Source organism: Taurulus bubalis (assembly GCF_910589615.1).
Source record: "Taurulus bubalis genome assembly, chromosome: 5".
Lineage (NCBI taxonomy): Eukaryota > Metazoa > Chordata > Actinopteri > Perciformes > Cottidae > Taurulus > Taurulus bubalis.
Genome location: NC_136593.1, coordinates 801,648 through 829,147, shown reverse-complemented (window position 1 = coordinate 829,147; position 27,500 = coordinate 801,648). Strand labels below are relative to the sequence as shown.

The following is a 27,500-nucleotide window of genomic DNA, read 5'->3' as shown; positions in this document are numbered from 1 at the left end:
ACCCGGGTTCTGGTGGTTCTGGTCCTCCTGTGAGGATCCTGGTTCTGGCGGTTCTGGTGGTTCTGGTCCTGCTGTGAGGCCCCGGGTCAGACTCTTTCTCCAGCAGACTGGAGTTCTTTAAATCCAGTTTGTTTAATTGATCGTTTGTGGGACGAAATCAAGACTTTATGTTAGGGACCTGAGTCCAGAACCAGAACCAGAACCCAAACCAGAATCAGGACTAGAATCAGGACTAGAACCAGGACCAGGAATACATGCACAACTATGAATATAGCTAGAAGCAGGACCAGAACCAGAACCAGCAGGAGGAAACTGTCCATCAGGTCAAAGAGGACTTGATCCTGAGAGGCTCTTCTACAGGATGAGGATGATGATGATGATGATGATGATGATGATGAAGATGAAGAGGACTCAGTCTCAGGACCTCCAGTCCTCCTTGTGGTCTCGTTCTGATCTTCCACTTTGTGTCCTTCAGGTTCCTCTGGATGGATCGTCATGGTTACGGCTGTGGTGGTTGCTGTTCTCGTCACTCTCTCACTTGTTGTCCTCGTTGTTGTTGTTGTTGTTGTTGTTCTCGTACGCAGAGGTCACATCTCTCTGAGGAGTAAGACCGGTACGTTTCAGAGTATTTCCTCAGAGTATTGATCTCTTCTTCATGTCACAGCTCAGCTTGTTGTTCAGAGAACAGAACATGATTTATTCTCATGTTTTGTTTCCTGCAGATTCATCAGGAAACAAAGAAGAAACTAAAGAGACGGATTCTCTGACTGTGAACGCCTGAGGAGTGTGTGTGTGTGTGTGTGTGTGTGTGTGTGTGTGTGTGCGCGTGTGTGTGTGTGTGTGTGTGTGTGTGTGTGTGTGTGTGTGTGTGTGTGTGTGTGTGTGTGTGTGTGTGTGTGTGTGTGTAGTTGTCATGCTTCATCTTCTCTAATAACCATAACACTGAAACTAAAACATCTTCTGTAATAAACATGAACCAGTCTGCAGTCATGTGATCATAATCATGTGTTCATTACATGTTCATGAAGGTCAAAAGGTCATCCTGAATGTATTAATGCACTTTAATAAATATCTCCATCCTCAACAACATGGCGCCCTCTGGTGTCTAAACACACACACACACACACACACACACACACACACACACACACACACACACACACACACACACACACACACACACACACACACACACACACACACACACACACACACGTGACAAAATGAATGTATTTAATGACTCAACATTGTGGAGGAGGAAGAAGAGGAAGAAGAGGAGGAGGAAGAAAAGGAGGAAGAGGAGGAAGAGGAGGAGGAAGAGGAAGAAGAAGAGGAGGAAGAGGAGGAGGAAGAGGAGGAAGAGGAGGAGGAAGAGGAAGAAGAAGAGGAGGAAGAGGAGGAAGAAGAGGAGGAGGAAGAGGAGGAAGAGGAAGAGGAGGAAGTCTCTTGTGTTGGGTTGAGTCTTCAGGCTTGATGTGTGAACATGAATGACATCACGTGAATACATAACATTGTGTATTTATTTTATACTTTCTGTTCATGACTTGAACGTGTTCCTCACGAGATGAGACGTCATTTTAAATGATCTATTTACTTGTTTTGTCAAAACTAAACGTTTGATGAATTTAAATAAATATTATAAATAGATTTTCTGCTCATTCCTCTGATTTCAGGGACAGAACCAAACCCTCAGGACTAGAGGAGTGATTTAGTTTATTATTAATGTTATGAGAGCATGTGGAAGTCAAGAGATTTAACAAGTTCATAGTAGTGATGAGTTGCCCCAGTGCATGCTGGGAGGCCTCCCAACATCGCCACATGATCATCTCTCAGCCAATCGCATGAACATACTGATATTTCAAAATAAAAGTTCTCTTAGAATCCAGAACGCCTCAATAATAAAACAGACTGAACACAGAAACAACTTTGTTTAACATATTTATTTAATTACATCGAAAATGAAAAACATCCACGCTTTTCATATTTTATTAAAGTGTGTGTGTGTGTGTGTGGATCAATAGTTCTCTGAATAAATCATTAACAGTATCTCACTGTTCCACATGAGAACCCGTCCACCGTCTGGTTCTCCGCTGGAATGTTTCAGGAGCAAAGCATCATGGGAAACGGTCCTGTTGGAGGACCCCTCCTGATGAAGGTTCTGATCCGTACAGAACCGTGACGATGATGATGACGATGATGATGACGTCATGGCGAGGCGCTCACTGCTCGCTCTGCTGCGTGTCTGTGATGGAGGACACGGCGCCCTGGCCTTTGCTCACGTCACTGATGCACGCCCACTGGCCGTCCATGGACTCCTTCCACAGCGTCACCTGGGGGAGGCACGGGGTTACTACACGGGGCACGGGTAGTTTAACTACACGGGGCACGGGTAGTTTAACTACACGGGGCACGGGGTTACTACACGGGGCACGGGTAGTTTAACTACACGGGACACGGGTAGTTTAACTACACGGGGCACGGGTAGTTTAACTACACGGGGCACAGGAGTTTAACTACACGGGGCACGGGTAGTTTAACTACACGGGGCACGGGTAGTTTAACTACACGGGGCACGGGTAGTTTAACTACACGGGGCACGGGTAGTTTAACTACACGGGGCACGGGTAGTTTAACTACACGGGGCACAGGAGTTTAACTACACGGGGCACGGGTAGTTTAACTACACGGGGCACAGGAGTTTAACTACACAGGACACGGGTAGTTTAACTACACGGGGCACGGGGTTACTACACGGGGCACGGGAGTTTAACTACACGGGGCACGGGTAGTTTAACTACACGGGGCACGGGAGTTTAACTACACGGGACACGGGTAGTTTAACTACACGGGGCACGGGAGTTTAACTACACGGGGCACGGGTAGTTTAACTACACGGGGCACGGGAGTTTAACTACACGGGGCACGGGAGTTTAACTACACGGGGCACGGGTAGTTTAACTACACGGGGCACGGGTAGTTTAACTACACGGGGCACGGGAGTTTAACTACACGGGGCACGGGTAGTTTAACTACACGCGGCACGGGAGTTTAACTACACGGGGCACGGGTAGTTTAACTACACGGGGCACGGGAGTTTAACTACACGGGGCATGGGTAGTTTAACTACACGGGGCACGGGAGTTTAACTACACGGGGCACGGGTAGTTTAACTACACGCGGCACGGGAGTTTAACTACACGGGGCACGGGTAGTTTAACTACACGGGGCACGGGTAGTTTAACTACACGGGGCACGGGTAGTTTAACTACACGGGGCACGGGTAGTTTAACTACACGGGGCACGGGAGTTTAACTACACGGGGCACGGGAGTTTAACTACACGGGGCACGGGGTTACTACACGGGGCACGGGTAGTTTAACTACACGGGGCACGGGTAGTTTAACTACACGGGGCACGGGAGTTTAACTACACGGGGCACGGGGTTACTACACGGGGCACGGGTAGTTTAACTACACGGGGCACGGGAGTTTAACTACACGGGGCACGGGTAGTTAACTACACGGGGCACGGGTAGTTAACTACACGGGGCACGGGAGTTTAACTACACGGGGCACGGGGTTACTACACGGGGCACGGGTAGTTTAACTACACGGGGCACGGGAGTTTAACTACACGGGGCATGGGTAGTTTAACGGCACGGGTAGTTAAACTACACGGGGCACGGGTAGTTAAACTACACGGGGCACGGGTAGTTTAACTACACGGGGCACGGGGTTACTACACGGGGCACGGGTAGTTTAACTACACGGGGCACGGGGTTACTACACGGGGCACGGGTAGTTTAACTACACGGGGCACGGGTAGTTAACTACACGGGGCACGGGAGTTTAACTACACGGGGCACGGGAGTTTAACTACACGGGGTTAACTACACGGGGCACGGGTAGTTAACTACACGGGGCACGGGTAGTTTAACTACACGGGGCACGGGAGTTTAACTACACGGGGCACGGGTAGTTTAACTACACAGGACACGGGTAGTTTAACTACACGGGGCACGGGGTTACTACACGGGGCACGGGAGTTTAACTACACGGGGCACGGGTAGTTTAACTACACGGGGCACGGGAGTTTAACTACACGGGACACGGGTAGTTTAACTACACGGGGCACGGGAGTTTAACTACACGGGGCACGGGTAGTTTAACTACACGGGGCACGGGAGTTTAACTACACGGGGCACGGGAGTTTAACTACACGGGGCACGGGTAGTTTAACTACACGGGGCACGGGTAGTTTAACTACACGGGGCACGGGAGTTTAACTACACGGGGCACGGGAGTTTAACTACACGGGGCACGGGAGTTTAACTACACGGGGCACGGGTAGTTTAACTACACGGGGCACGGGAGTTTAACTACACGGGGCACGGGGTTACTACACGGGGCACGGGTAGTTTAACTACACGGGGCACGGGAGTTTAACTACACGGGGCACGGGTAGTTAACTACACGGGGCACGGGTAGTTAACTACACGGGGCACGGGAGTTTAACTACACGGGGCACGGGTAGTTTAACTACACGGGGCACGGGTAGTTTAACTACACGGGGTTACTACACGGGGCACGGGTAGTTTAACGGCACGGGTAGTTTAACTACACGGGGCACGGGGTTACTACACGGGGCACGGGTAGTTTAACTACACGGGGCACGGGTAGTTAACTACACGGGGCACGGGAGTTTAACTACACGGGGCACGGGAGTTTAACTACACGGGGTTAACTACACGGGGCACGGGTAGTTAACTACACGGGGCACGGGGTCACGGGTAGTTAACCACACGGGTCACGGGTAGTTAACTACACGGGGCACGGGAGTTTAACTACACGGGGCACGGGAGTTTAACTACACGGGGCACGGGTAGTTTAACTACACGGGGCACGGGAGTTTAACTACACGGGGCACGGGAGTTTAACTACACGGGGCACGGGAGTTTAACTACACGGGGCACGGGTAGTTTAACTACACGGGTCACGGGTAGTTAACCACTCGGGGCACGGGTAGTTAACTACACGGGGCACGGGTAGTTAACTACACGGGGCACGGGAGTTTAACTACACGGGGCACGGGAGTTTAACTACACGGGGCACGGGGAGTTTAACTACACGGGGCACGGGGAGTTAACCACACGGGGCACGGGGAGTTAACTACACGGGTCACGGGAGTTTAACTACACGGGAGTTAACTACACGGGCCACGGGTAGACCCTCTGTAGACCCTCACACCTGTAGACCCTCACACCTGCAGACCCTCACACCTGTAGACCCTCACACCTGTAGACCCTCACACCTGTAGACCCTCACACCTGCAGACCCTCACACCTGTAGACCCTCCCACCTGTAGCCCCCTCCCACCTTGTTGTCTCCCCCGGAGACGGCCAGGATGTTCCCGGTGATGGACCAGCTGACGTGCCAGACCACGTCGTTGAACTTGTGGAGCAGCTTGGCCGTCCAGGTGTTTCCTGCCGGGTCGTCACAGGTCCAGATGAAGACACGCCCGTCCTGCGAGGAGAGGAGGCGAGGAAAGGAGAAGAGGAGAGGAGAAGAGGAGAGGAAACAAAATATAAATATTCACCCTGAGCAGAGTAGATTAGTACTACAGAGTATCAGTACTCCAGTACTACAGAGTATCAGTACTACAGAGTAGTAGTACTACAGAGTAGTAGTACTCCAGTATCTGACCTGGGAGCAGCTGGCGATGGTGCTGGTCGGCAGCCCGATGGACGGAGCCCAGCCGACGTCTCTCACCCAATCACTGTGAGCCTCCAGCTTCTGGTCCTCCTTCCACTGCCCGTCCTCCTCCCTGAGGACAACCGTGTTATATTTATATATATATATATTTATTTATCTAAACATGTCATGCTGAGTAAACAGTGAGACTGAGATTTTACAAACCATGTGATTATTCTTTGTTCCTTTAAATATAAAGCAACATAATTATATTTCTATATTTTAACATCTTCACTATTTTATGTGTTTGATGCCATTATTTTTGTAACTTGTGTATTTTTCTTGCTATTCATATTTAGTGTTCGAGGATATCTTCAGCAGTAACCGGAGTGACCCGCGGCCCCTGAACGCCTCTCAGAGCTGGACGTACTTCCAGAGCTTCACCAGGTTGTCGCAGCCTCCGGACACGAAGCGCTTCACGCAGGTCGGCTTCTGGCCCGACGGCTGGTCGATGAGGCTGCCGGGGACGACGGCCGGCGCCCAGCTCACCGCGTTGCAGCCGATCTGCAGAGCGACAGTCATGGAGACGCAGCTTTCAGGACTTTAAACCTCATGACAAACATTTAGTGGAATCCACTGGTCAGAATGTGTATGAACCCTGCGTTACGCAGTGGAGTCATGACTTTTGGGATTCTTTTTTTGAAGGACCTTTCCAGGCCTGTAAATAACCATTTTAACATCCCATGACTCCTCCGTGACTCCATGGCCGCATGAACCCTGCTTCAAGCGTCTCTGGCTCACCGTGTGGGCGTTGCTGATCTTCTTCACGTCCCACTGCTGGTCTCCGGTCAGCGTGAGCAGGGAGATGGCTCCGTCCGAGCTGCCGCAGGCCAGAATCAGCCCGAAGTCGTAGGGCCCCCAGCAGACCGAGTTCACTGCGGAGACACGGCGCCGCAGCGTCAGCTTCAGGAGGAAGGACTCAAGGCGCCACAGAACCGGAGGCTTCACCCACCTGACGACTCGTGTCCGCAGTATTCGTACATCTTGTCCCAGGAGCCGTTCTCCTCCTTCCACACGATGACTTTGCGGTCGTAGGAGCAGGACGCCAGAACGTTGCCGAACATCGGGTGAGCCCAGGCCACCTGCCACACGGGGCCCTCGTGGCTGCAGGGAGGGACAGGTTAGCTAGGCCGAGGCCACGCGGGACAGGTTAGCTAGTCCGAGGCCACGCGGGACAGGTTAGCTAGGCCGAGGCCACGCGGGACCAGGTTAGCTAGGCCGAGGCCACGCGGGACCAGGTTAGCTAGGCCGAGGCCACGCGGGACCAGGTTAGCTAGGCCGAGGCCACGCGGGACCAGGTTAGCTAGGCCGAGGCCACGCGGGACCAGGTTAGCTAGGCCGAGGCCACGCGGGACCAGGTTAGCTAGGCCGAGGCCACGCGGGACCAGGTTAGCTAGGCCGAGGCCACGCGGGACCAGGTTAGCTAGGCCGAGGCCACGCGGGACCAGGTTAGCTAGGCTTTTGTAGGATTGACTAAAGTAACAACATGACTAAAGTTACAACATGACAGGAAGTAGCTCAGACCGCTGCGTCCTCAGCGGTGAACATTAAATGTTGCCGTCTGCTGAAGAGCAACATCGGTTGTTACGGCTCTCACAGGCTCTCACCGATTTATACCGTATGGACGTTTGAAACCGGAACCTCACAGCCTACGGGACAGTTCAGCTAGCATGAGGTCACAGACCACGAGAGGGTGTGGGGTCTCTTACCCTCTGAGGGTTAGAGGTGTGGGGTCTCTTACCCTCTGAGGGTGTGGGGTCTCTTACCCTCTGAGGGTGTGGGGTCTCTTACCCTCTGAGGGTTAGAGGTGTGGGGTCTCTTACCCTCTGAGGGTTTGGGGTCTCTTACCCTCTGAGGGTTTGGGGTCTCTTACCCTCTGAGGGTTTGGGGTCTCTTACCCTCTGAGGTTTAGAGGTGTGGGGTCTCTTACCCTCTGAGGGTTTGGGGTCTCTTACCCTCTGAGGTCGGCCACCAGGATCTGACCCCCGTTCCTGACGTCAAAGATCTTCACGGTGCGATCGGAGGAGCAGGTGGCGAGCCGAGTCCCGTAGTAGTCCATCTGGGCATCGTGCTGAGCACAGGAAGGAAAAATAAACAACAACAACAAGAGCTGTGTAGCTGTTGTGCACAAGACAATACATGTATTATAACAACAAAAACAAAGGAACTCTTGAACCAACTGAAATGTAAATACTTTCTCGCAAAGTTTAGAAGAAAACCAGAATTGAACACGTTTATAACACAATAATAAACACGTTTATAACACAACAATAAACACGTTTATAACACAACAATAAACACGTTTATAACACAATAATAAACACGGTTATAACACAACAATAAACACGTTCATAACACAACAATAAACACGTTTATAACACAATAATAAACACGGTTATAACACAACAATAAACACGTTTATAACACAACAATAAACACGTTTATAACACAATAATAAACACGGTTATAACACAACAATAAACACGGTTATAACACAACAATAAACACGTTTATAACACAACAATAAACACGGTTATAACACAATACACACTTTTACTAGAACAGAGTATTTTTACAGCGTGCTATTAGTACTTCTAATGTAACTGAATGTGTTGACTGTGTGGTACAAGTACTTGTAGTGTAACAGAGTATTTTAGTGTGTATTAGTACTAGCAGTATCTTTAGCTTCAATAATCTGCTCCTTGAGGCTAAATCATAATAATAATAATAATAATAATAATAATAAAACAGAACTCACCACCATGTCCTCGTGAGACGTGTCCACTGTGTTGATGACAGAAACCTGAAATCATGAACATGGAAATAAATAAACTGACACATAACTTAAGGGTTAGCTTGTCAGCTAACAAGCTAACGCGTCATCAGCTAACAGTTTAAACTGTTTAAACTTGACCAGATTTAATTCATTAAAGTTGCTGAACTCACCATGACTGCGGCGGAAGCAGCAAACAAACAATAAAGGAGAAATGTTCCTTATTTTCTCCTGAATGAAGAAAACAGCTTCCACAAAAATCCCGACGTGGCAACGAGAAGCCGCTTCCGGTCGCTTCCTCTAAACGGTCCGACGGCTGTTTCTACCGGCGGAAACACAGGCGGACAAACAAAGGTTCCGCGAGGCGATGCAATATAAAGATAAAAAGGCAATACTGCAAATATAAAGCCACATACATACAATAGTTAGTTAAATCAGAAATATGATTTCAATGTTAAGAACATTTTTTGCATCTTTACTCGATTTCAAAACCAGAAAGGAGAAAAGAGAGAATCTGAATACTATTCCATAGTTGCTTTTATAAATAGATTTTAGTAAATATGTAAACGATGAAGTATAAAACTGTATTAATGGAAGTTATGACATATCTGTTCCAGTTGATCTCTTTCATCATATAGAATATTCACAGTAATATAAATATAAATAATGCATCATCTAACATGATGCCAACAGCGACCCCGCGTCACCCTGCCGCCCTCTGGTGGCCACACGTTGTTACTACAACATCACGTGTGCGCGCGTGTGTGCGTGCGTGTGTGTGTGCGTGCGTGCGTGTACGTGTCTGTGTGTGTTTGTATATATATATATATATATATATATATATATATATATATATATATATATATATATATATATATATATATATATATATCAACGAGCTTCTTGGCAGTTTAGCCAATAAAGCAATTTAAACCGTATATTTCGATGACGGGTTATATTTAACATTCTGTGCATTTAACTGTCACTAAATATAATACATCTTTATTAATTTGGCTACACTAATTTCCATGACCTCACTTCCTCTGACTTCGCTTTTTTGCGGGCTTCATTTGGTCCCTCCGGACTTCCCGTAGAGAAACGCTTCCGCTTCCGGTGAAGAATCTCAGCTAAAGTGTGTTCCTGTGAAGGTCGTGAGTCCAAACCTGTGAGTATTCTCTCAAAGTACTCTTCAAACGTGTGTACTTGTACATCAATACGAGTATTACGTGTATTAATGCCGACTTCTGTATTTTAATATTCATCCGTAATTGTGTTTATATTTGTGTTTACGTAGCTGTAACGAGCTAACATTAGCTGCATGCTAAAGGAAGCTAATTTCACTTATACACTATTATATTCTTTACTATAAGTCATTTAATACTATATGAGTGACGTTCTCTTCTGGTGTTAATTAAAGATTAAATATGCAACACACGAAGAGAAGAAGCTGCTTATTGACATTAAACTTCTTTATTTGACCCAAACTGAGCTTCATCTGTTAGCTTCATCTGTTAGCTTCATCTGTTAGCTTCATCTCCAGCTGACAGTGTGATGATGATGATGATGATGATGATGGAGTTTAAAACCACAATGAGGAAGAGGACTCGTGTCCTTCTCACTCAGAGGTCATCGTCTGAAGGATGTGGTCTCCAAGTGTGTCCCTGTGTCCCCTTGTCCCCTAGTCCTCTAGTCCTCTTGGAGTGAGTGAAGCTAACTGACCTTCTGAGTGTTGATGAGTTCTACAGCAGAAACTCTTTAATAACATCTAGTCTGAACAATAAGGAGTGATATGAAAATGATGGGAGGCAAGGAAAGAGGGAAAGAGGGAAGGAAGGAAGGAAGAAAGGAAGGGCATCCACAAGAACATGAGAGGTGTCGTCTCTTCATGCAACAGAAGCAGCCAGAAGGATTTCTTTGTGACGGAGGATTCACTAGTCTGTAGGAGACGAGATAGGCGTTAGGAGAGGAGGGAGGAGACGCTGTAGGAGAGGAGGGAGGAGACGCTGTAGGAGAGGAGGGAGGAGACGCTGTAGGAGAGGAGGGAGGAGAGGAGGTAGGAGAGGAGGGAGGAGAGGCTGTAGGAGAGGAGGGAGGAGACGCTGTAGGAGAGGAGGGAGGAGACGCTGTAGGAGAGGAGGGAGGAGAGGAGGTAGGAGAGGAGGGAGGAGAGGCTGTAGGAGAGGAGGGAGGAGACGCTGTAGGAGAGGAGGGAGGAGACGCTGTAGGAGAGGCTGTAGGAGAGGAGGGAGGAGAGGCTGTAGGAGAGGAGGGAGGCGACGCTGTAGGAGAGGAGGGAGGAGACGCTGTAGGAGAGGCTGTAGGAGAGGAGGTAGGAGAGGCTGTAGGAGAGGAGGTAGGAGAGGCTGTAGGAGAGGAGGTAGGAGAGGCTGTAGGAGAGGAGGTAGGAGAGGCTGTAGGAGAGGAGGTAGGAGAGGCTGTAGGAGAGGCTGTAGGAGAGGAGGTAGGAGAGGCTGTAGGAGAGGAGGTAGGAGAGGCTGTAGGAGAGGAGGTAGGAGACGCTGTAGGAGAGGCTGTAGGAGAGGAGGTAGGAGAGGCTGTAGGAGAGGAGGGAGGAGACGCTGTAGGAGAGGCTGTAGGAGAGGAGGTAGGAGAGGCTGTAGGAGAGGAGGTAGGAGAGGCTGTAGGAGAGGAGGTAGGAGACGCTGTAGGAGAGGAGGTAGGAGACGCTGTAGGAGAGGAGGGAGGAGACGCTGTAGGAGAGGCTGTAGGAGAGGCTGTAGGAGAGGCTGTAGGAGAGGAGGTAGGAGAGGCTGTAGGAGAGGAGGTAGGAGAGGCTGTAGGAGAGGAGGTAGGAGACGCTGTAGGAGAGGAGGTAGGAGACGCTGTAGGAGAGGAGGTAGGAGACGCTGTAGGAGAGGAGGGAGGAGACGCTGTAGGAGAGGAGGGAGGAGAGGCTGTAGGAGAGGAGGGAGGAGAGGCTGTAGGAGAGGAGGTAGGAGACGCTGTAGGAGAGGAGGGAGGAGAGGCTGTAGGAGAGGCTGTAGGAGAGGCTGTAGGAGAGGCTGTAGGAGAGGAGGGAGGAGAGGCTGTAGGAGAGGAGGGAGGAGACGCTGTAGGAGAGGAGGGAGGAGAGGCTGTAGGAGAGGAGGTAGGAGAGGCTGTAGGAGAGGAGGTAGGAGAGGCTGTAGGAGAGGAGGTAGGAGACGCTGTAGGAGAGGAGGTAGGAGACGCTGTAGGAGAGGAGGGAGGAGACGCTGTAGGAGAGGCTGTAGGAGAGGCTGTAGGAGAGGCTGTAGGAGAGGAGGTAGGAGAGGCTGTAGGAGAGGAGGTAGGAGACGCTGTAGGAGAGGAGGTAGGAGACGCTGTAGGAGAGGAGGTAGGAGACGCTGTAGGAGAGGAGGGAGGAGACGCTGTAGGAGAGGAGGGAGGAGAGGCTGTAGGAGAGGAGGGAGGAGAGGCTGTAGGAGAGGAGGTAGGAGACGCTGTAGGAGAGGAGGGAGGAGAGGCTGTAGGAGAGGCTGTAGGAGAGGCTGTAGGAGAGGCTGTAGGAGAGGAGGGAGGAGAGGCTGTAGGAGAGGAGGGAGGAGACGCTGTAGGAGAGGAGGGAGGAGAGGCTGTAGGAGAGGAGGTAGGAGAGGCTGTAGGAGAGGAGGGAGGAGAGGCTGTAGGAGAGGAGGGAGGAGACGCTGTAGGGGAGGAGGAGGAGGAGGAGGAGGAGGAAGGAGAAAGCGGCAGGAGGAGGAGGAGGAGGAGGAGGAGGAGGAAGAAGGAGGGGGAGGGGGAGCAGCAGCAGGTTGAGGAAGCAGCAGGTTGAGGAGGGAGGAGAAAGCGGCAGGAGGAGGAGGAGGAGGAAGAAGAAGAAGAGGAGGAGGAGGAGGAGGAGGAGGAGGAAGAAGGAGGGGGAGGGGGAGCAGCAGCAGGTTGAGGAGGGAGGAGAAAGCAGCAGCAGCAGCGGGAGGAGGAGGAGGAGGAGGAGGAGGAGGAGGAGGAGGGAGGGGGAGGGGGGGAGGAGGAGGAGGAGGAGCAGCAGGTTGAGGAGGAAGGAGAAAGCGGCAGGAGGAGGAGGAGGAGGAGGAGGAGGCAGCAGGTTGAGGAAGCGGAAGGAGGAAGCAGCAGGAGGAAGGAGGAAGCAGCAGGTTGAGGAGGAGGAAGAAGAAGAAGAAGAAGAAGAAGAAGAAGAAGAAGAAGAAGAAGAAGAAGAAGAAGGGGAGGGGGGGGGGAGCAGCAGGTTGAGGAGGGAGGAGAAAGCAGCAGCAGCAGGAGGAGGAGGAAGAGGAAGGAGGGGGAGGGGGGGAGCAGCAGGAGGAAGGAGGAAGGAGGAAGCAGCAGCTGGGGTCGATCCCTCTTCCGCTCCTCTGTTGCTCCCTGAGGCTTTGCCAAGTGGAACATCTCTTAAAGGGAAATGTTTAAATATGTTTTTAACTCAAATGTGCGTCACATTCTGTCACGTCGCTGTCGAGCCTCATCCCCTGCAGCTGCTACTCGTGATTCAGAGCCCCGGCCTCAGTGAACTACCAACGGATAAATGAATAAAAAGAAAAGTCACGAGAAAAGTAGAGTGTAATTCTGCGTGGACGTATTCATTTGCTTTCACTGCCAACGATGCTGTCTGACCTGTCTGCTGATATGTGGAGAGAAGTTATCAAACAGGTGCTGTGACCTTAACCCAGGTGCTGTGACCTTAACCCAGGTGCTGTGACCTTAACCCAGGTGCTGTGACCTTAACCCAGGTGCTGTGACCTTAACCCAGGTGCCTTGTCGTGCCTGCAGGTGATCGTCATGTCTCTGCCCAAGCCGGTGATGCGGGGGCTGCTGGGGAAGCGGCTGAGGTTCCATCTGCCCGTCGCCTTCGCGCTGTCGCTGGTGGCGGCCATCGCCTTCAAGGTCAGCCACGAGGTCGCCTGGAGGTCACGCTATGAGCCTGAATCCAGTCACAAAATAAACTGCGAGCTCCAGAGACCGTGTGGAGTATTCATGAGCATAACTCTACCGTACACAGAATACCTTCATTTTGTGTACTCTTCTTAATGGGCTTCTTTCTGAGAAACAAGATTTCCAGTTTTGTAACATGCAGTGTTTTTATTTTACGTGTGATTCAAACCTCTTGAAGTCACTGAGAGCTGCTCGTAAACGTTGTAGAATGTGTAGAAGCACTACAAGCATCTACTAAATAAATACAAAACTATTTAATCATGAACGGGCCCCGGTCCCGCTACCTTCAGTGCTGTTGGGGAGCTAGCTGCTGCAGCTAGCGCTGACAACGCCTTTTATTTTGTGCTGGATTTTCAGTGTTTACTTGAGCTCAAACAGAGCAGCAGCAGTTGCTAGCTAGCTAGCTAGCTAGCTAGCTAGCGCTCACGAGCAGCCAGACTCCCTGCGGTCCGGTCCTCCCCGCAGCGCCTCTCACCTCGCTGGGCTCTACCGACGATGCCTAGCCCGCTAGCTAGCTAGCTCGCAAGCTAGCAGCGAGCGCTCTCCCACCACCTCCACAGAGCTAGCTTGCGAGCTAGGCTAGCTCGCGAGCTAGCTCTGTGGAGGTGGTGGGAGAGCTGCTGCTGAGAGGACCCTGTTCTTCAGTGAGATCACCTGTGGAGGGGATTTGGCAATATTTCACGTTAATTTTGTACCGTATGTCAGCAACTGCTGTTCAATTTAGAATCGATCCACAAATCAGCTGCACGGGTCAAAGTTGAGGGGAAAAGTAGCGGCTTATCACCCACATGTTACGGTATTTGTTGAAGTTCCTCTTTGTGTGAAACTCATCTGTTTCTCATGTCACACTTCCTGTTGGCCGGCCTCTCGACAGACTTTCAGAATAAAATAACACGTGACATGTAGTCAACCGTCCAGAGCATGCATCTAACGTCTCTTATTAATAATGATACCTCCTGTCTCTTATTGATACCTCCTGTCTCTTATTGATACCTCCTGTCTCTTATTATTGATACCTCCTGTCTCTTATTATTGATACCTCCTGTCTCTTATTATTGATACCTCCTGTCTCTTATTGATACCTCCTGTCTCTTATTATTGATACCTCCTGTCTCTTATTGATACCTCCTGTCTCTTATTAATAATGATACCTCCTGTCTCTTATTGATACCTCCTGTCTCTTATTGATACCTCCTGTCTCTTATTGATACCTCCTGTCTCTTATTGATACCTCCTGTCTCTTATTGATACCTCCTGTCTCTTATTGATACCTCCTGTCTCTTATTGATACCTCCTGTCTCTTATTGATACCTCCTGTCTCTTATTGATACCTCCTGTCTCTTATTGATAATGATACCTCCTGTCTCTTATTGATAATGATACCTCCTGTCTCTTATTGATACCTCCTGTCTCTTATTGATACCTCCTGTCTCTTATTGATACCTCCTGTCTCTTATTATTGATACCTCCTGTCTCTTATTATTGATACCTCCTGTCTCTTATTGATACCTCCTGTCTCTTATTATTGATACCTCCTGTCTCTTATTGATACCTCCTGTCTCTTATTAATAATGATACCTCCTGTCTCTTATTGATACCTCCTGTCTCTTATTGATACCTCCTGTCTCTTATTGATACCTCCTGTCTCTTATTGATACCTCCTGTCTCTTATTGATACCTCCTGTCTCTTATTGATACCTCCTGTCTCTTATTGATACCTCCTGTCTCTTATTGATACCTCCTGTCTCTTATTGATACCTCCTGTCTCTTATTGATACCTCCTGTCTCTTATTGATACCTCCTGTCTCTTATTGATACCTCCTGTCTCTTATTGATACCTCCTGTCTCCTATTGATACCTCCTGTCTCCTATTGATACCTCCTGTCTCCTATTGATACCTCCTGTCTCTTATTGATACCTCCTGTCTCTTATTGATCATGATACCTCCTGTCTCTTATTATTGATACCTCCTGTCTCTTATTAATAATGATACCTCCTGTCTCTTATTGATACCTCCTGTCTCTTATTGATACCTCCTGTCTCTTATTATTGATACCTCCTGTCTCTTATTATTGATACCTCCTGTCTCTTATTATTGATACCTCCTGTCTCTTATTGATACCTCCTGTCTCTTATTATTGATACCTCCTGTCTCTTATTATTGATACCTCCTGTCTCTTATTATTGATACCTCCTGTCTCTTATTGATAATGATACCTCCTGTCTCTTATTGATAATGATACCTCCTGTCTCTTATTGATAATGATACCTCCTGTCTCTTATTAATAATGATACCTCCTGTCTCTTATTGATAATGATACCTCCTGTCTCTTATTGATAATGATACCTCCTGTCTCTTATTGATAATGATACCTCCTGTCTCTTATTGATAATGATACCTCCTGTCTCTTATTGATAATGATACCTCCTGTCTCTTATTGATAATGATACCTCCTGTCTCTTATTAATAATGATACCTCCTGTCTCTTATTATTGATATCTCCTGTCTCTTATTATTGATATCTCCTGTCTCTTATTATTGATATCTCCTGTCTCTTATTATTGATATCTCCTGTCTCTTATTAATAATGATACCTCCTGTCTCTTATTGATAATGATACCTCCTGTCTCTTATTATTGATACCTCCTGTCTCTTATTAATAATGATACCTCCTGTCTCTTATTATTGATATCTCCTGTCTCTTATTATTGATATCTCCTGTCTCTTATTATTGATATCTCCTGTCTCTTATTGATAATGATACCTCCTGTCTCTTATTATTGATATCTCCTGTCTCTTATTAATAATGATACCTCCTGTCTCTTATTATTGATACCTCCTGTCTCTTATTAATAATGATACCTCCTGTCTCTTATTATTGATACCTCCTGTCTCTTATTAATACTGATGCTGATGCCTCCTGTCCTCAGTACGGGGTGACGGAGCCCAGGAAACAGGCCTACGCAGACTTCTACAAGCAGTACGACGCCGTGAAGGAGTTCAACGCCATGAAGGAGGCCGGCGTGTTCGAGAGCGTGCAGCCGTCTGGAGAGTGACGTGAGTCTGCTCACACACACACACACACACAAACACAAACACAAACAAACAAACAAACAAACAAACAAACAGCTGACATGCAGCAGACCTCCTGGCTCTTTTGCTGCTCATGTTCTTTATGTTTGACTCTGTATTTAAAGCATCATTATGAACACACAGTGTGTGACTCTGTCCTGTACGAGCATCAAACCTCCTGCTGACCTCGTGTCTCTAATGGTCTTCCTGGTCTCTAATGGTCTTCCTGGTCTCCCTGCAGCTCTTCCTGGTCCGATGTGAAGCTCCGTGCCACTTCCTGGTTGTTCTGTTTGATCCTCTGAATAAAATATATTACTGTAAACGCTGGTCTGAGTTCTTACTGGTGCCTGATGATGTCATGGAGTCAAATATCACTGTTTATTCCTCTTCACTGGTAAAGCTGGAGGAACTTTAAAGTACTCAGACCCATGCAGCATATTAACAGTATATAGTAGCTCCTATATTTTAATATCATAAATGCAACAACAGACACTTGTAATCATCACATTTTTCTCTAAACATACACTTAAAATATATATCTCTATCTATCTCTATCTATCATACACCAATAAGCCGTGGACTCGGGTACTGCAGCCTACGTGTCTCTCTGGCTCCCCCATGCCGTGGACTCGGGTACTGCAGCCTACGTGTCTCTCTGGCTCCCCCGTGCCGTGGACTCGGGTACTGCAGCCTACGTGTCTCTCTGGCTCCCCCGTGCCGTGGACTCGGGTACTGCAGCCTTTGTCCCGCCTCCCTCGTTCACTTCCTGGTCTGTTCAAACGGCGCTGGAGCGGTTTCGTCAACACGTCCGAAGTGTTCGGCTCTGGAGTGAGCTCTGCGGCCGCTGCGACGCCTCTCCCCGGGGAACGAGCCTCCGGTACCCGCTGCTTCACGGACGAGCTTCACGGTGAACGGGACGCGAGAGGACGGGCTGCTGCTGCGGCTAGCCTCCGAGCTAACAGGGCTAGCGCTAGTTAGCTTAGCATCAAGAGACCGAGGGGACTAGGTGAGGACCAGGTCAGGTCTAGAATAGAGGAGGACCGTTTAAAGGGTGTCAGGTCTAGAGGAGGACCGTTTAAAGGGTGTCAGGTCTAGAGGAGGACCGTTCAAAGGGGGTCAGGTCTAGGTCTAGAGGAGGACCGTTCAAAGGGGGTCAGGTCTAGGTCTAGAGGAGGACAGGTCAAGAGGACAGGTCTAGAGGAGGACCGTTTAAAGGGGGTCAGGTCTAGGTCTAGAGGAGGACAGGTCAAGAGGACAGGTCTAGAGGAGGACAGGTCTAGGTCTATAAGAGGACAGGCCAGGTCTAGGTCTAGAGGAGGACGGGTCTAGAAGAGGACAGGTCTAGATCAAGAGGACAGGTCTAGAGGAGGACAGGTCTAGAGGAGGACAGGTCTAGATCAAGAGGACAGGTCTAGAGGAGGACAGGTCTAGAGAAGGACAGGTCTAGAAGACAGGCCTAGGCCTAGAGGAGGACAGGTCTAGAAGACAGGCCTAGGTCTAGAGGACAGGTCTAGAGGAGGACAGGTCTAGAGGAGGACAGGTCTAGAAGACAGGTCTAGAAGACAGGCCTAGGTCTAGAGGAGGACAGGTCTAGAGGAGGACAGGTCTAGATCAAGAGGACAGGTCTAGAGGAGGACAGGTCTAGAGAAGGACAGGTCTAGAAGACAGGCCTAGGCCTAGAGGAGGACAGGTCTAGAAGACAGGCCTAGGTCTAGAGGACAGGTCTAGAGGAGGACAGGTCTAGAGGAGGACAGGTCTAGAAGACAGGCCTAGGTCTAGAGGAGGACAGGTCTAGGTCAAGAGGACAGGTCTAGGTCTATAAGAGGACAGGTCTATAAGAGGACAGGTCTAGAGGAGGACAGGTCTAGAGGAGGACAGCATGGAGAACCAGGACAAAGTCCAGATGAGGAATCACCCGCGCAGGTAACTGATGCTGATCAGAACTCATTGATCAATGAGGGATGTAACGTAGTACTGGACTGTAGTGGTACCTAGAGGTACTTAGACCTTAGAAGCTTCAGCTCTGCTAACCCTGACTTCATGCTTTACTCCTGACTTCATGCTCTAACCCTGACTTCATGCTCTAATCCTGACTTCATGCTCTAATCCTGACTTCATGCTCTAACCCTGACTTCATGCTTTACTCCTGACTTCATGCTCTAATCCTGACTTCATGCTCTAATCCTGACTTCATGCTCTAACCCTGACTTCATGCTGACTTCATGCTCTAATCCTGACTTCATGCTTTACTCCTGACTTCATGCTCTAATCCTGACTTCATGCTCTAACCCTGACTTCATGCTCTAACCCTGACTTCATGCTCTAATCCTGACTTCATGCTCTAATCCTGACTTCATGCTCTAATCCTGACTTCATGCTCTAACCCTGACTTCATGCTCTAATCCTGACTTCATGCTCTAACCCTGACTTCATGCTGACTTCATGCTCTAACCCTGACTTCATGCTCTAACCCTGACTTCATGCTCTAACTCTGACTTCATGCTCTAATCCTGACGTCATGCTCTAACCCTGACTTCATGCTGACTTCATGCTCTAATCCTGACTTCATGCTCTAACCCTGACTTCATGCTCTAACTCTGACTTCATGCTCTAATCCTGACGTCATGCTCTAATCCTGACTTCATGCTGACTTCATGCTCTAATCCTGACTTCATGCTCTAATCCTGACTTCATGCTCTAACCCTGACTTCATGCTTTACTCCTGACTTCATGCTCTAACCCTGACTTCATGCTCTAACCCTGACTTCATGCTCTAACTCTGACTTCATGCTCTAATCCTTACTTCATGCTCTAACCCTGACTTCATGCTCTAACCCTGACTTCATGCTCTAACTCTGACTTCATGCTCTAACCCTGACGTCATGCTCTAACCCTGACGTCATGCTCTAACCCTGACGTCATGCTCTAACTCTGACTTCATGCTGACTTCATGCTCTAATCCTGACTTCATGCTGACTTCATGCTCTAACCCTGACTTCATGCTCTAATCCTGACTTCATGCTCTAACCCTGACTTCATGCTCTAACTCTGACTTCATGCTCTAACCCTGACGTCATGCTCTAACCCTGACTTCATGCTGACTTCATGCTCTAATCCTGACTTCATGCTCTAATCCTGACTTCATGCTGACTTCATGCTCTAACCCTGACTTCATGCTCTAATCCTGACTTCATGCTCTAATCCTGACTTCATGCTCTAACCCTGACTTCATGCTGACTTCATGCTCTAATCCTGACTTCATGCTCTAACCCTGACTTCATGCTCTAACTCTGACTTCATGCTCTAATCCTGACGTCATGCTCTAACCCTGACTTCATGCTGACTTCATGCTCTAATCCTGACTTCATGCTCTAACCCTGACTTCATGCTCTAATCCTGACTTCATGCTCTAATCCTGACTTCATGCTCTAACCCTGACTTCATGCTCTAACTCTGACTTCATGCTTTACTCCTGACTTCATGCTCTAACCCTGACTTCATGCTCTAACTCTGACTTCATGCTTTACTCCTGACTTCATGCTCTAACCCTGACTTCATGCTCTAACTCTGACTTCATGCTTTACTCCTGACGTCATGCTCTAACCCTGACTTCATGCTGACTTCATGCTCTAATCCTGACTTCATGCTCTAATCCTGACTTCATGCTGACTTCATGCTCTAACCCTGACTTCATGCTCTAACCCTGACTTCATGCTGACTTCATGCTCTAATCCTGACTTCATGCTTTAATCCTGACTTCATGCTTTAATCCTGACTTCATGCTCTAACCCTGACTTCATGCTCTAACCCTGACTTCATGCTCTAACCCTGACTTCATGCTCTAATCCTGACTTCATGCTCTAACTCTGATTTCATGCTCTAATCCTGACTTCATGCTCTAACTCTGACTTCATGCTCTAACCCTGACTTCATGCTTTAACCCTGACTTCATGCTCTGATCCTCAGACAGCTGAAGAAGCTGAGTGAGGACAGTCTCACCAGGCAGCCAGAGGAGGTGTTTGATGTCCTGGAGAAGTTGGGTGAAGGGTGAGTCCTCTAAGACACGCCCCCTCACTTCCTGTTCCCCAACGCACTTCCTGTTCTGTGTGTGTGTGTGTGTGTGTGTGTGTGTGTGTGTGTGTGTGTGTGTGTGTGTGTGTGTGTGTGTGTGTGTGTGTGTGTCAGATGTTGACAGCTGATAGACAGAAGTTCCTCATAACATCAGTGTGACCTGATGTTGGACTGCGTTAGTCTTTTTATGAGAGGACGGTGTCTCTGGGACAGGACGTCCTCTGAGACAACAGACAGGACGTCCTCTAAGACAACAGACAGGACGTCCTCTGAGACAACAGACAGGACGTCCTCTAAGACAACAGACAGGACGTCCTCTAAGACAACAGACAGGACGTCCTCTGAGACAACAGACAGGAAGTCCTCTAAGACAACAGACACGGGACGTCCTCTAAGACAACAGACACGGGACGTCCTCTAAGACAACAAGCACAGGACTAAACAGACAGGATTAGACAGGAAGATGTTGATATGATATCTAAACTATATTTAAATAAATGTTTTTATTCACAGCTTCATGAGTCAGTTCAAAGTAAAGCAGTGAACTTGTCTCCTTCAGTTGAGGACCAGGTCTCACTGACATGTGACCCTCCCTCCCTCTGCAGGTCGTATGGCTGTGTGTTCAAAGCCCATTACAAAGAGACCGGGGAGATCGTCGCCATCAAACAGGTTCCTGTGGAGTCCGACCTCCAGGAGATCATCAAGGAGATCTCCATCATGCAGCAGTGTAACAGGTACGCAGTGTAACAGGTACCAGTGTAACAGGTACGCAGTGTAACAGGTACGCAGTGTAACAGGTACGCAGTGTAACAGGTACGCAGTGTATCAGGTACCAGTGTATCAGGTACCAGTGTGACAGGTACCAGTGTAACAGGTACCAGTGTGACAGGTACCAATGTGACAGGTACGCAGTGTAACAGGTACGCAGTGTGATAGGTACCAATGTGACAGGTACGCAGTGTGACAGGTACGCAGTGTGACAGGTACGCAGTGTAACAGGTACCAGTGTGACAGGTACCAATGTGACAGGTACGCAGTGTAACAGGTACGCAGTGTGATAGGTACCAATGTGACAGGTACGCAGTGTGACAGGTACGCAGTGTGACAGGTACCAATGTGACAGGTACGCAGTGTGACAGGTACGCAGTGTGACAGGTACCAGTGTGACAGGTACCAGTGTAACAGGTACGCAGTGTGACAGGTACCAGTGTGACAGGTACCAGTGTAACAGGTACGCAGTGTAACAGGTACGCAGTGTGACAGGTACACAGTGTGACAGGTACGCAGTGTGACAGGTACGCAGTGTAACAGGTACGCAGTGTAACAGGTATGCAGTGTAACAGGTACGCAGTGTAACAGGTACGCAGTGTAACAGGTACGCAGTGTGACAGGTACGCAGTGTGACAGGTACGCAGTGTAACAGGTACGCAGTGTGACAGGTACGCAGTGTGACAGGTACGCAGTGTGACAGGTACGCAGTGTAACAGGTACGCAGTGTGACAGGTACGCAGTGTGACAGGTACCAGTGTAGCAGGTACGCAGTGTGACAGGTACCAGTGTAGCAGGTACGCAGTGTAACAGGTACACAGTGTGACAGGTACGCAGTGTGACAGGTACCAGTGTAACAGGTACGCAGTGTAACAGGTACGCAGTGTGACAGGTACGCAGTGTGACAGGTACCAGTGTAGCAGGTACGCAGTGTGACAGGTACCAGTGTAGCAGGTACGCAGTGTAACAGGTACACAGTGTGACAGGTACGCAGTGTGACAGGTACCAGTGTGACAGGTACGTAGTGTGACAGGTACGCAGTTTGACAGGTACGCAGTGTAACAGGTGCACAGTGTAACAGGTACGCAGTGTGACAGGTACCAGTGTAACAGGTACGCAGTGTGACAGGTACCAATGTGACAGATACGCAGTGTGACAGGTACGCAGTGTGACAGGTACCAATGTGACAGGTACGCAGTGTAACAGGTACGCAGTGTAACAGGTACGCAGTGTGACAGGTACGCAGTGTGACAGGTACCAGTGTAACAGGTACGCAGTGTGACAGGTACCAGTGTAACAGGTAAGCAGTGTGACAGGTACCAGTGTGACAGGTACGCAGTGTGACAGGTACCAGTGTGACAGGTACCAGTGTAATAGGTAAGCAGTGTGACAGGTACCAATGTGACAGGTACGCAGTGTGACAGGTACCAGTGTGACAGGTACCAGTGTGACAGGTACGCAGTGTGACAGGTACGCAGTGTGACAGGTACGCAGTGTGACAGGTACGCAGTGTAACAGGTACCAATGTGACAGGTACGCAGTGTGACAGGTACCAGTGTGACAGGTACGCAGTGTGACAGGTACCAGTGTAACAGGTACGCAGTGTGACAGGTACCAGTGTAACAGGTAAGCAGTGTGACAGGTACCAGTGTGACAGGTACCAGTGTAACAGGTACGCAGTGTGACAGGTACCAGTGTGACAGGTACCAGTGTAACAGGTACGCAGTGTGACAGGTACCAGTGTGACAGGTACCAGTGTAACAGGTACGCAGTGTGACAGGTACCAGTGTGACAGGTACCAGTGGAATAGGTAAGCAGTGTGACAGGTACCAGTGTGACAGGTACGCAGTGTGACAGGTACCAATGTGACAGGTACCAGTGCAACAGGTACGCAGTGTGACAGGTACCAGTGTGACAGGTACCAGTGTGACAGGTACGCAGTGTGACAGGTACGCAGTGTGACAGGTACGCAGTGTGACAGGTACGCAGTGTGACAGGTACGCAGTGTAACAGGTACCAATGTGACAGGTACGCAGTGTGACAGGTACCAGTGTGACAGGTACGCAGTGTAACAGGTACGCAGTGTGACAGGTACCAGTGTGACAGGTACGCAGTGTAACAGGTACGCAGTGTGACAGGTACCAGTGTGACAGGTACGCAGTGTGACAGGTACGCAGTGTAACAGGTACCAGTGTGACAGGTACGCAGTGTGACAGGTACCAGTGTGACAGGTACGCTGTGTAACAGGTACGCAGTGTGACAGGTACCAGTGCAACAGGTACGCAGTGTGACAGGTACGCAGTGTGACAGGTACGCAGTGTAACAGGTACGCAGTGTAACAGGTACTGGTTCACGAGACAGGAAGTCCTCTGTGGACCTTGTGGTCCTATTCCTGTGAAATACACGCTAGCGTTAGTGTCGGTCCTCTTCCTGTGTAACACGAGCTAACGTTAGCATCGGTCCTTTTCCTGTGAATCACGAGCTAGCGTTAGCGTCGGTCCTCAGTTAGCGTCTGTGAACCATCCTGTGGTAGATGGATGTGCACAGATATGTCTGATCACATGATCAGGGCTAATCAATGAGAGGTGATCACTGAGGTCGTTGCCGAGCTGAGGATGGAGTTTAAATGTTCTACTTCCTGTGTTCAGTCCTCATGTGGTGCGCTACTACGGCAGCTACTTCAAGAACAGCGACCTGTGGATCGTTATGGAGTACTGTGGAGCCGGATCGGTCTCTGACATCATCAGGATACGCAACAAGACGGTAACACACACACCCATACACACACACCCATACACACACACACACACACACACACACAGTTATACACAGAGCTCTGATTGTGTGTGTGTGTGTATGTAGATCACAGAGGAGGAGATCGCCACCATCCTGCAGTCCACCCTGAAGGGTCTGGAGTATCTTCACTTCATGAGGAAGATCCACAGAGACATCAAGGCAGGAAACATCCTGCTGAACGCTGAGGGGCAGGCCAAGCTGGCCGACTTCGGAGTGGCAGGACAACTCACGGTGAGGACAGAGGACTCAAGGAGACATGTGTTATGAATGTGGACAACTCACAGTGAGGACAAAGGACTCAAGGAGACATGTGTTATGAATGTGGACAACTCACAGTGAGGACAGAGGACTCAAGGAGACATGTGTTGTGAATGTGGACAACTCACGGTGAGGACAGAGGACTCAAGGAGACATGTGTTATGAATGTGGTGGACAGCTCACAGTGAGGACAGAGGACTCAAGTAGACATGTGTTGTGAATGTGGTGGACAACTCACAGTGAGGACAGAGGACACAAGGAGACATGTGTTATTAATGTGCATGGCCCCTGCTCCTCTCCTCAGGACACCATGGCGAAGAGGAACACGGTCATCGGCACGCCGTTCTGGATGGCGCCGGAGGTCATCCAGGAGATCGGCTACAACTGCGTGGCCGACATCTGGTCTCTGGGGATCACGGCCATCGAGATGTCTGAGGGGAAGCCGCCCTACGCCGACATCCACCCCATGAGGGTGAGTCTGCTTCAGGGGAGGAGGTGCTGCGCGTGGAGGCGTGGATTCAATGGCACAGGACGGCGCAGGAGCAGAAATGGCTGCAGCTTGATGCCGATGTGTTAAAAAGTCTGACTTCATGTTTCGTTGGTTCTCTCCACCAAGACGAGCCTTTTAAAAACGCTCCTTTTGAGAATGCGTTTGGTTCGATCGGTGCTAGGCTAACCTTGTCGGTGCTAGGCTACGCTAGCATTGTTGGTTCTAGGCTACGCTAACATTGTCGGTGCTAGGCTACGCAAACATTGTCGGTGCTAGGCTAACATTGTTGGTGCTAGGCTACGCTAACATTGTCGGTACTAGGCTAACATTGTTGGTGCTAGGCTACTCTAACATTGTCGGTGCTAGGCTAACATTGTCGGTGCTAGGCTACGCCAACATTGACGGTGCTAGGCTAACATTGTCGGTGCTAGGCTACGCCAACATTGTCGGTGCTAGGCTAACATTGTCGGTGCTAGGCTACGCCAACATTTTCGGTGCTAGGCTAACATTGTTGGTGCTAGGCTACGCCAACATTGTCGGTGCTAGGCTAACATTGTCGGTGCTAAGCTACGCTAACATTGTCGCTCCTCCAGGCCATCTTCATGATCCCCACCAACCCCCCACCGACGTTCAGGACCCCAGATCTCTGGTCTACGTCGTTCCAGGACTTCGTCAGCCAGTGTTTGGTGAAGAACCCTGAAAACAGAGCGACGGCCACACAGCTGTTACAGGTGACTTCATAGAGATGGTTTATATACAGGTGACTTCATGGAGATGGTTTATATACAGGTGTTACAGGTAACTTCATAGAGATGGTTTATATACAGGTGTTCTGGTATACAGGTTCTTATACCTGGTGACGCACATTTAACACATCTCTCCCTCTCTCTCTTCCCTCCCTCCCTCCCTCCCTCTCTTCCCTCCCCTCCCTCCCCCCCCCAGCATCCCTTCATCCGGGCGGCTAAGCCCAGCTCCATCCTCAGAGCTCTGATCACAGACGCCATGGAGATCAAACTGAAGAGACAAGAGGAGGAAGAGCAGAGAGAGCAGGAAGACGAAGACAACTCGGTAAAGAACCAGTATAACTAACAACGGTTCTCCTCCAGTACCCAGTAGAACATGTGACCAGTAGAACATGTGACCAGTAGAACATGTGACCAGTAGAACATGTGACTAGTAGAATATGTGACTAGTAGAACATGTGACTAGTAGAACATGTGACTAGTAGAACATGTGACTAGTAGAACATGTGACTAGTAGAACATGTGACCAGTAGAACATGTGACTAGTAGAACATGTGACTAGTAGAACATGTGACCAGTAGAATATGTGACCAGTAGAATATGTGACCAGTAGAACATGTGACTAGTAGAACATGTGACTAGTAGAACATGTGACCAGTAGAACATGTACAGGTCATGATCGATGTTTCTCTGGTCTCTGATCATGTGACTTTGTAAACAACCAATCAGTGTTTAGACCAACAGGTGGAGAGCTAGCAACGTTAGCAGCACCGCTAACAGAGAACCAACAGGTGGAGAGCTAGTAACGTTAGCAGCACCGCTAACGGAGCACCAACAGGAGGAGAGCTAGTAACATTAGCAGCACCGCTAACGGAGAACCAACAGGTGTAATCTAGTTAAATGTAGTGTTGGTGATGAACTAGAATGAATCCAGATGTTTTCACAGATGTTAGAGATGAATCATGAGCTGTTGCTAACACTTCATGACGTTCTCCTCACGTTGTCACGACGTTCTCCTCACGGTGTCACGACGTTCTCCTCACGTTCTCCTCACGTTCTCCTCACGTTCTCCTCACGTTGTCACGACGTTCTCCTCACGGTGTCACGACGTTCTCCTCACGTTCTCCTCACGTTGTCACGACGTTCTCCTCACGGTGTCACGACGTTCTCCTCACGTTCTCCTCACGGTGTCACGACGTTCTCCTCACGGTGTCACGACGTTTTCCTCACGGTGTCACGACGTTTTCCTCACGGTGTCACGACGTTTTCCTCACGGTGTCACAACGTTTTCCTCACGGTGTCACGACGTTCTCCTCACGGTGTCACGACGTTCTCCTCACGGTGTCACGACGTTCTCCTCACGGTGTCACGACGTTTTTTTCACGGTGTCACGACGTTCTCCTCACGGTGTCACGACGTTCTCCTCACGGTGTCACGACGTTCTCCTCACGGTGTCACGACGTTTTCTTCACGGTGTCACGACGTTCTCCTCACGGTGTCACGACGTTCTCCTCACGGTGTCACGACGTTCTCCTCACGGTGTCACGACGTTTTTTTCACGGTGTCACGACGTTCTCCTCACGTTCTCCTCACGGTGTCACGACGTTTTTTTCACGGTGTCACGACGTTCTCCTCATGTTCTCCTCACGGTGTCACGACGTTCTCCTCACGGTGTCACGACGTTCTCCTCACGTTCTTCTCACGGTGTCATGACGTTCTCCTCACGGTGTCACGACGTTCTCCTCACGGTGTCACGACGTTCTTCTCACGGTGTCATGACGTTCTCCTCACGGTGTCACGACGTTCTCCTCACGTTCTTCTCACGGTGTAATGACGTTTTTCTCACGGTGTCACGACGTTCTCCTCACGTTCTTCTCACGGTGTA

At 49.4% G+C, this 27,500-nt stretch overlaps 4 protein-coding genes across 5 annotated transcripts in view; 3 read left to right on the top strand and 1 right to left on the bottom strand.

Moving 5' to 3' along the window:
* LOC306736518 (uncharacterized protein) overlaps window positions 1-868 on the top strand; it is a gene marked incomplete at its 5' end in the record, with an annotated part of 6,029 nt that extends 5,161 nt beyond the window's left edge. The window contains 2 exons of the mRNA XM_079218163.1: window positions 476-613; window positions 723-868. Of these exons, the coding sequence (XP_079074289.1) occupies window positions 476-613; window positions 723-781 (197 nt within the window). The 3' untranslated portion in view covers window positions 782-868. The remainder of the gene's footprint in view (window positions 1-475; window positions 614-722) is intronic.
* Window positions 869-1,925: 1,057 nt separating this feature from the next.
* Window positions 1,926-8,813, bottom strand: sec13 (SEC13 homolog, nuclear pore and COPII coat complex component). Of its 2 annotated transcripts, none has more exons than XM_079218643.1 (9): window positions 8,697-8,813; window positions 8,509-8,553; window positions 7,706-7,821; window positions 6,703-6,854; window positions 6,492-6,625; window positions 6,121-6,254; window positions 5,703-5,823; window positions 5,376-5,522; window positions 1,926-2,330 (listed from the first exon to the last, which is right to left on the bottom strand). In XM_079218643.1, the coding sequence occupies exons 1-9, from the start codon at window positions 8,697-8,699 to the stop codon at window positions 2,220-2,222; spliced, it is 963 nt and encodes a 320-aa protein (XP_079074769.1). In that variant the 5' UTR covers window positions 8,700-8,813; the 3' UTR covers window positions 1,926-2,219. The 2 variants fall into 2 exon arrangements, with proteins under 2 accessions (XP_079074769.1, XP_079074770.1); XM_079218644.1 differs by having other exon boundaries at window positions 8,509-8,534; window positions 8,697-8,761.
* Window positions 8,814-9,610: 797 nt separating this feature from the next.
* cox6c (cytochrome c oxidase subunit 6C) lies at window positions 9,611-16,811 on the top strand. Its single transcript, XM_079218650.1, has 4 exons — window positions 9,611-9,688; window positions 13,255-13,368; window positions 16,348-16,474; window positions 16,731-16,811. Exons 2-3 carry the CDS (start codon window positions 13,264-13,266, stop codon window positions 16,471-16,473), a joined length of 231 nt encoding a protein of 76 aa, XP_079074776.1. The 5' UTR covers window positions 9,611-9,688; window positions 13,255-13,263; the 3' UTR covers window position 16,474; window positions 16,731-16,811.
* A 1,500-nt stretch (window positions 16,812-18,311) lies between these two features.
* Window positions 18,312-27,500, top strand: part of LOC306736949 (serine/threonine-protein kinase 3/4-like) — a 19,599-nt gene continuing 10,410 nt past the window's right edge. Inside the window, exons 1-8 of the mRNA XM_079218640.1 lie at window positions 18,312-18,412; window positions 20,456-20,536; window positions 21,166-21,294; window positions 23,977-24,091; window positions 24,191-24,355; window positions 24,687-24,854; window positions 25,466-25,603; window positions 25,815-25,940. Coding sequence (XP_079074766.1) covers window positions 18,369-18,412; window positions 20,456-20,536; window positions 21,166-21,294; window positions 23,977-24,091; window positions 24,191-24,355; window positions 24,687-24,854; window positions 25,466-25,603; window positions 25,815-25,940 — 966 coding nt within the window. The 5' untranslated portion in view covers window positions 18,312-18,368. The remainder of the gene's footprint in view (window positions 18,413-20,455; window positions 20,537-21,165; window positions 21,295-23,976; window positions 24,092-24,190; window positions 24,356-24,686; window positions 24,855-25,465; window positions 25,604-25,814; window positions 25,941-27,500) is intronic.

Bases quoted from the DNA above. Each gene is read 5' to 3' on its own strand.
- cox6c (XM_079218650.1), top strand. From the start codon at position 13,264: ATGTCTCTGCCCAAGCCGGTGATGCGGGGGCTGCTGGGGAAGCGGCTG. The intron at 13,369-16,347 runs GTCAGCCACGAG...TCCTGTCCTCAG, and splicing joins TGGCGGCCATCGCCTTCAAG to TACGGGGTGACGGAGCCCAG.
- sec13 (XM_079218643.1), bottom strand. The intron at 6,855-7,705 runs GTAAGAGACCCC...CCCTCCCTGCAG, and splicing joins CTGGTGGCCGACCTCAGAGG to CCACGAGGGCCCCGTGTGGC. The intron at 6,255-6,491 runs GTGAGCCAGAGA...GTCGCTCTGCAG, and splicing joins AGATCAGCAACGCCCACACG to ATCGGCTGCAACGCGGTGAG.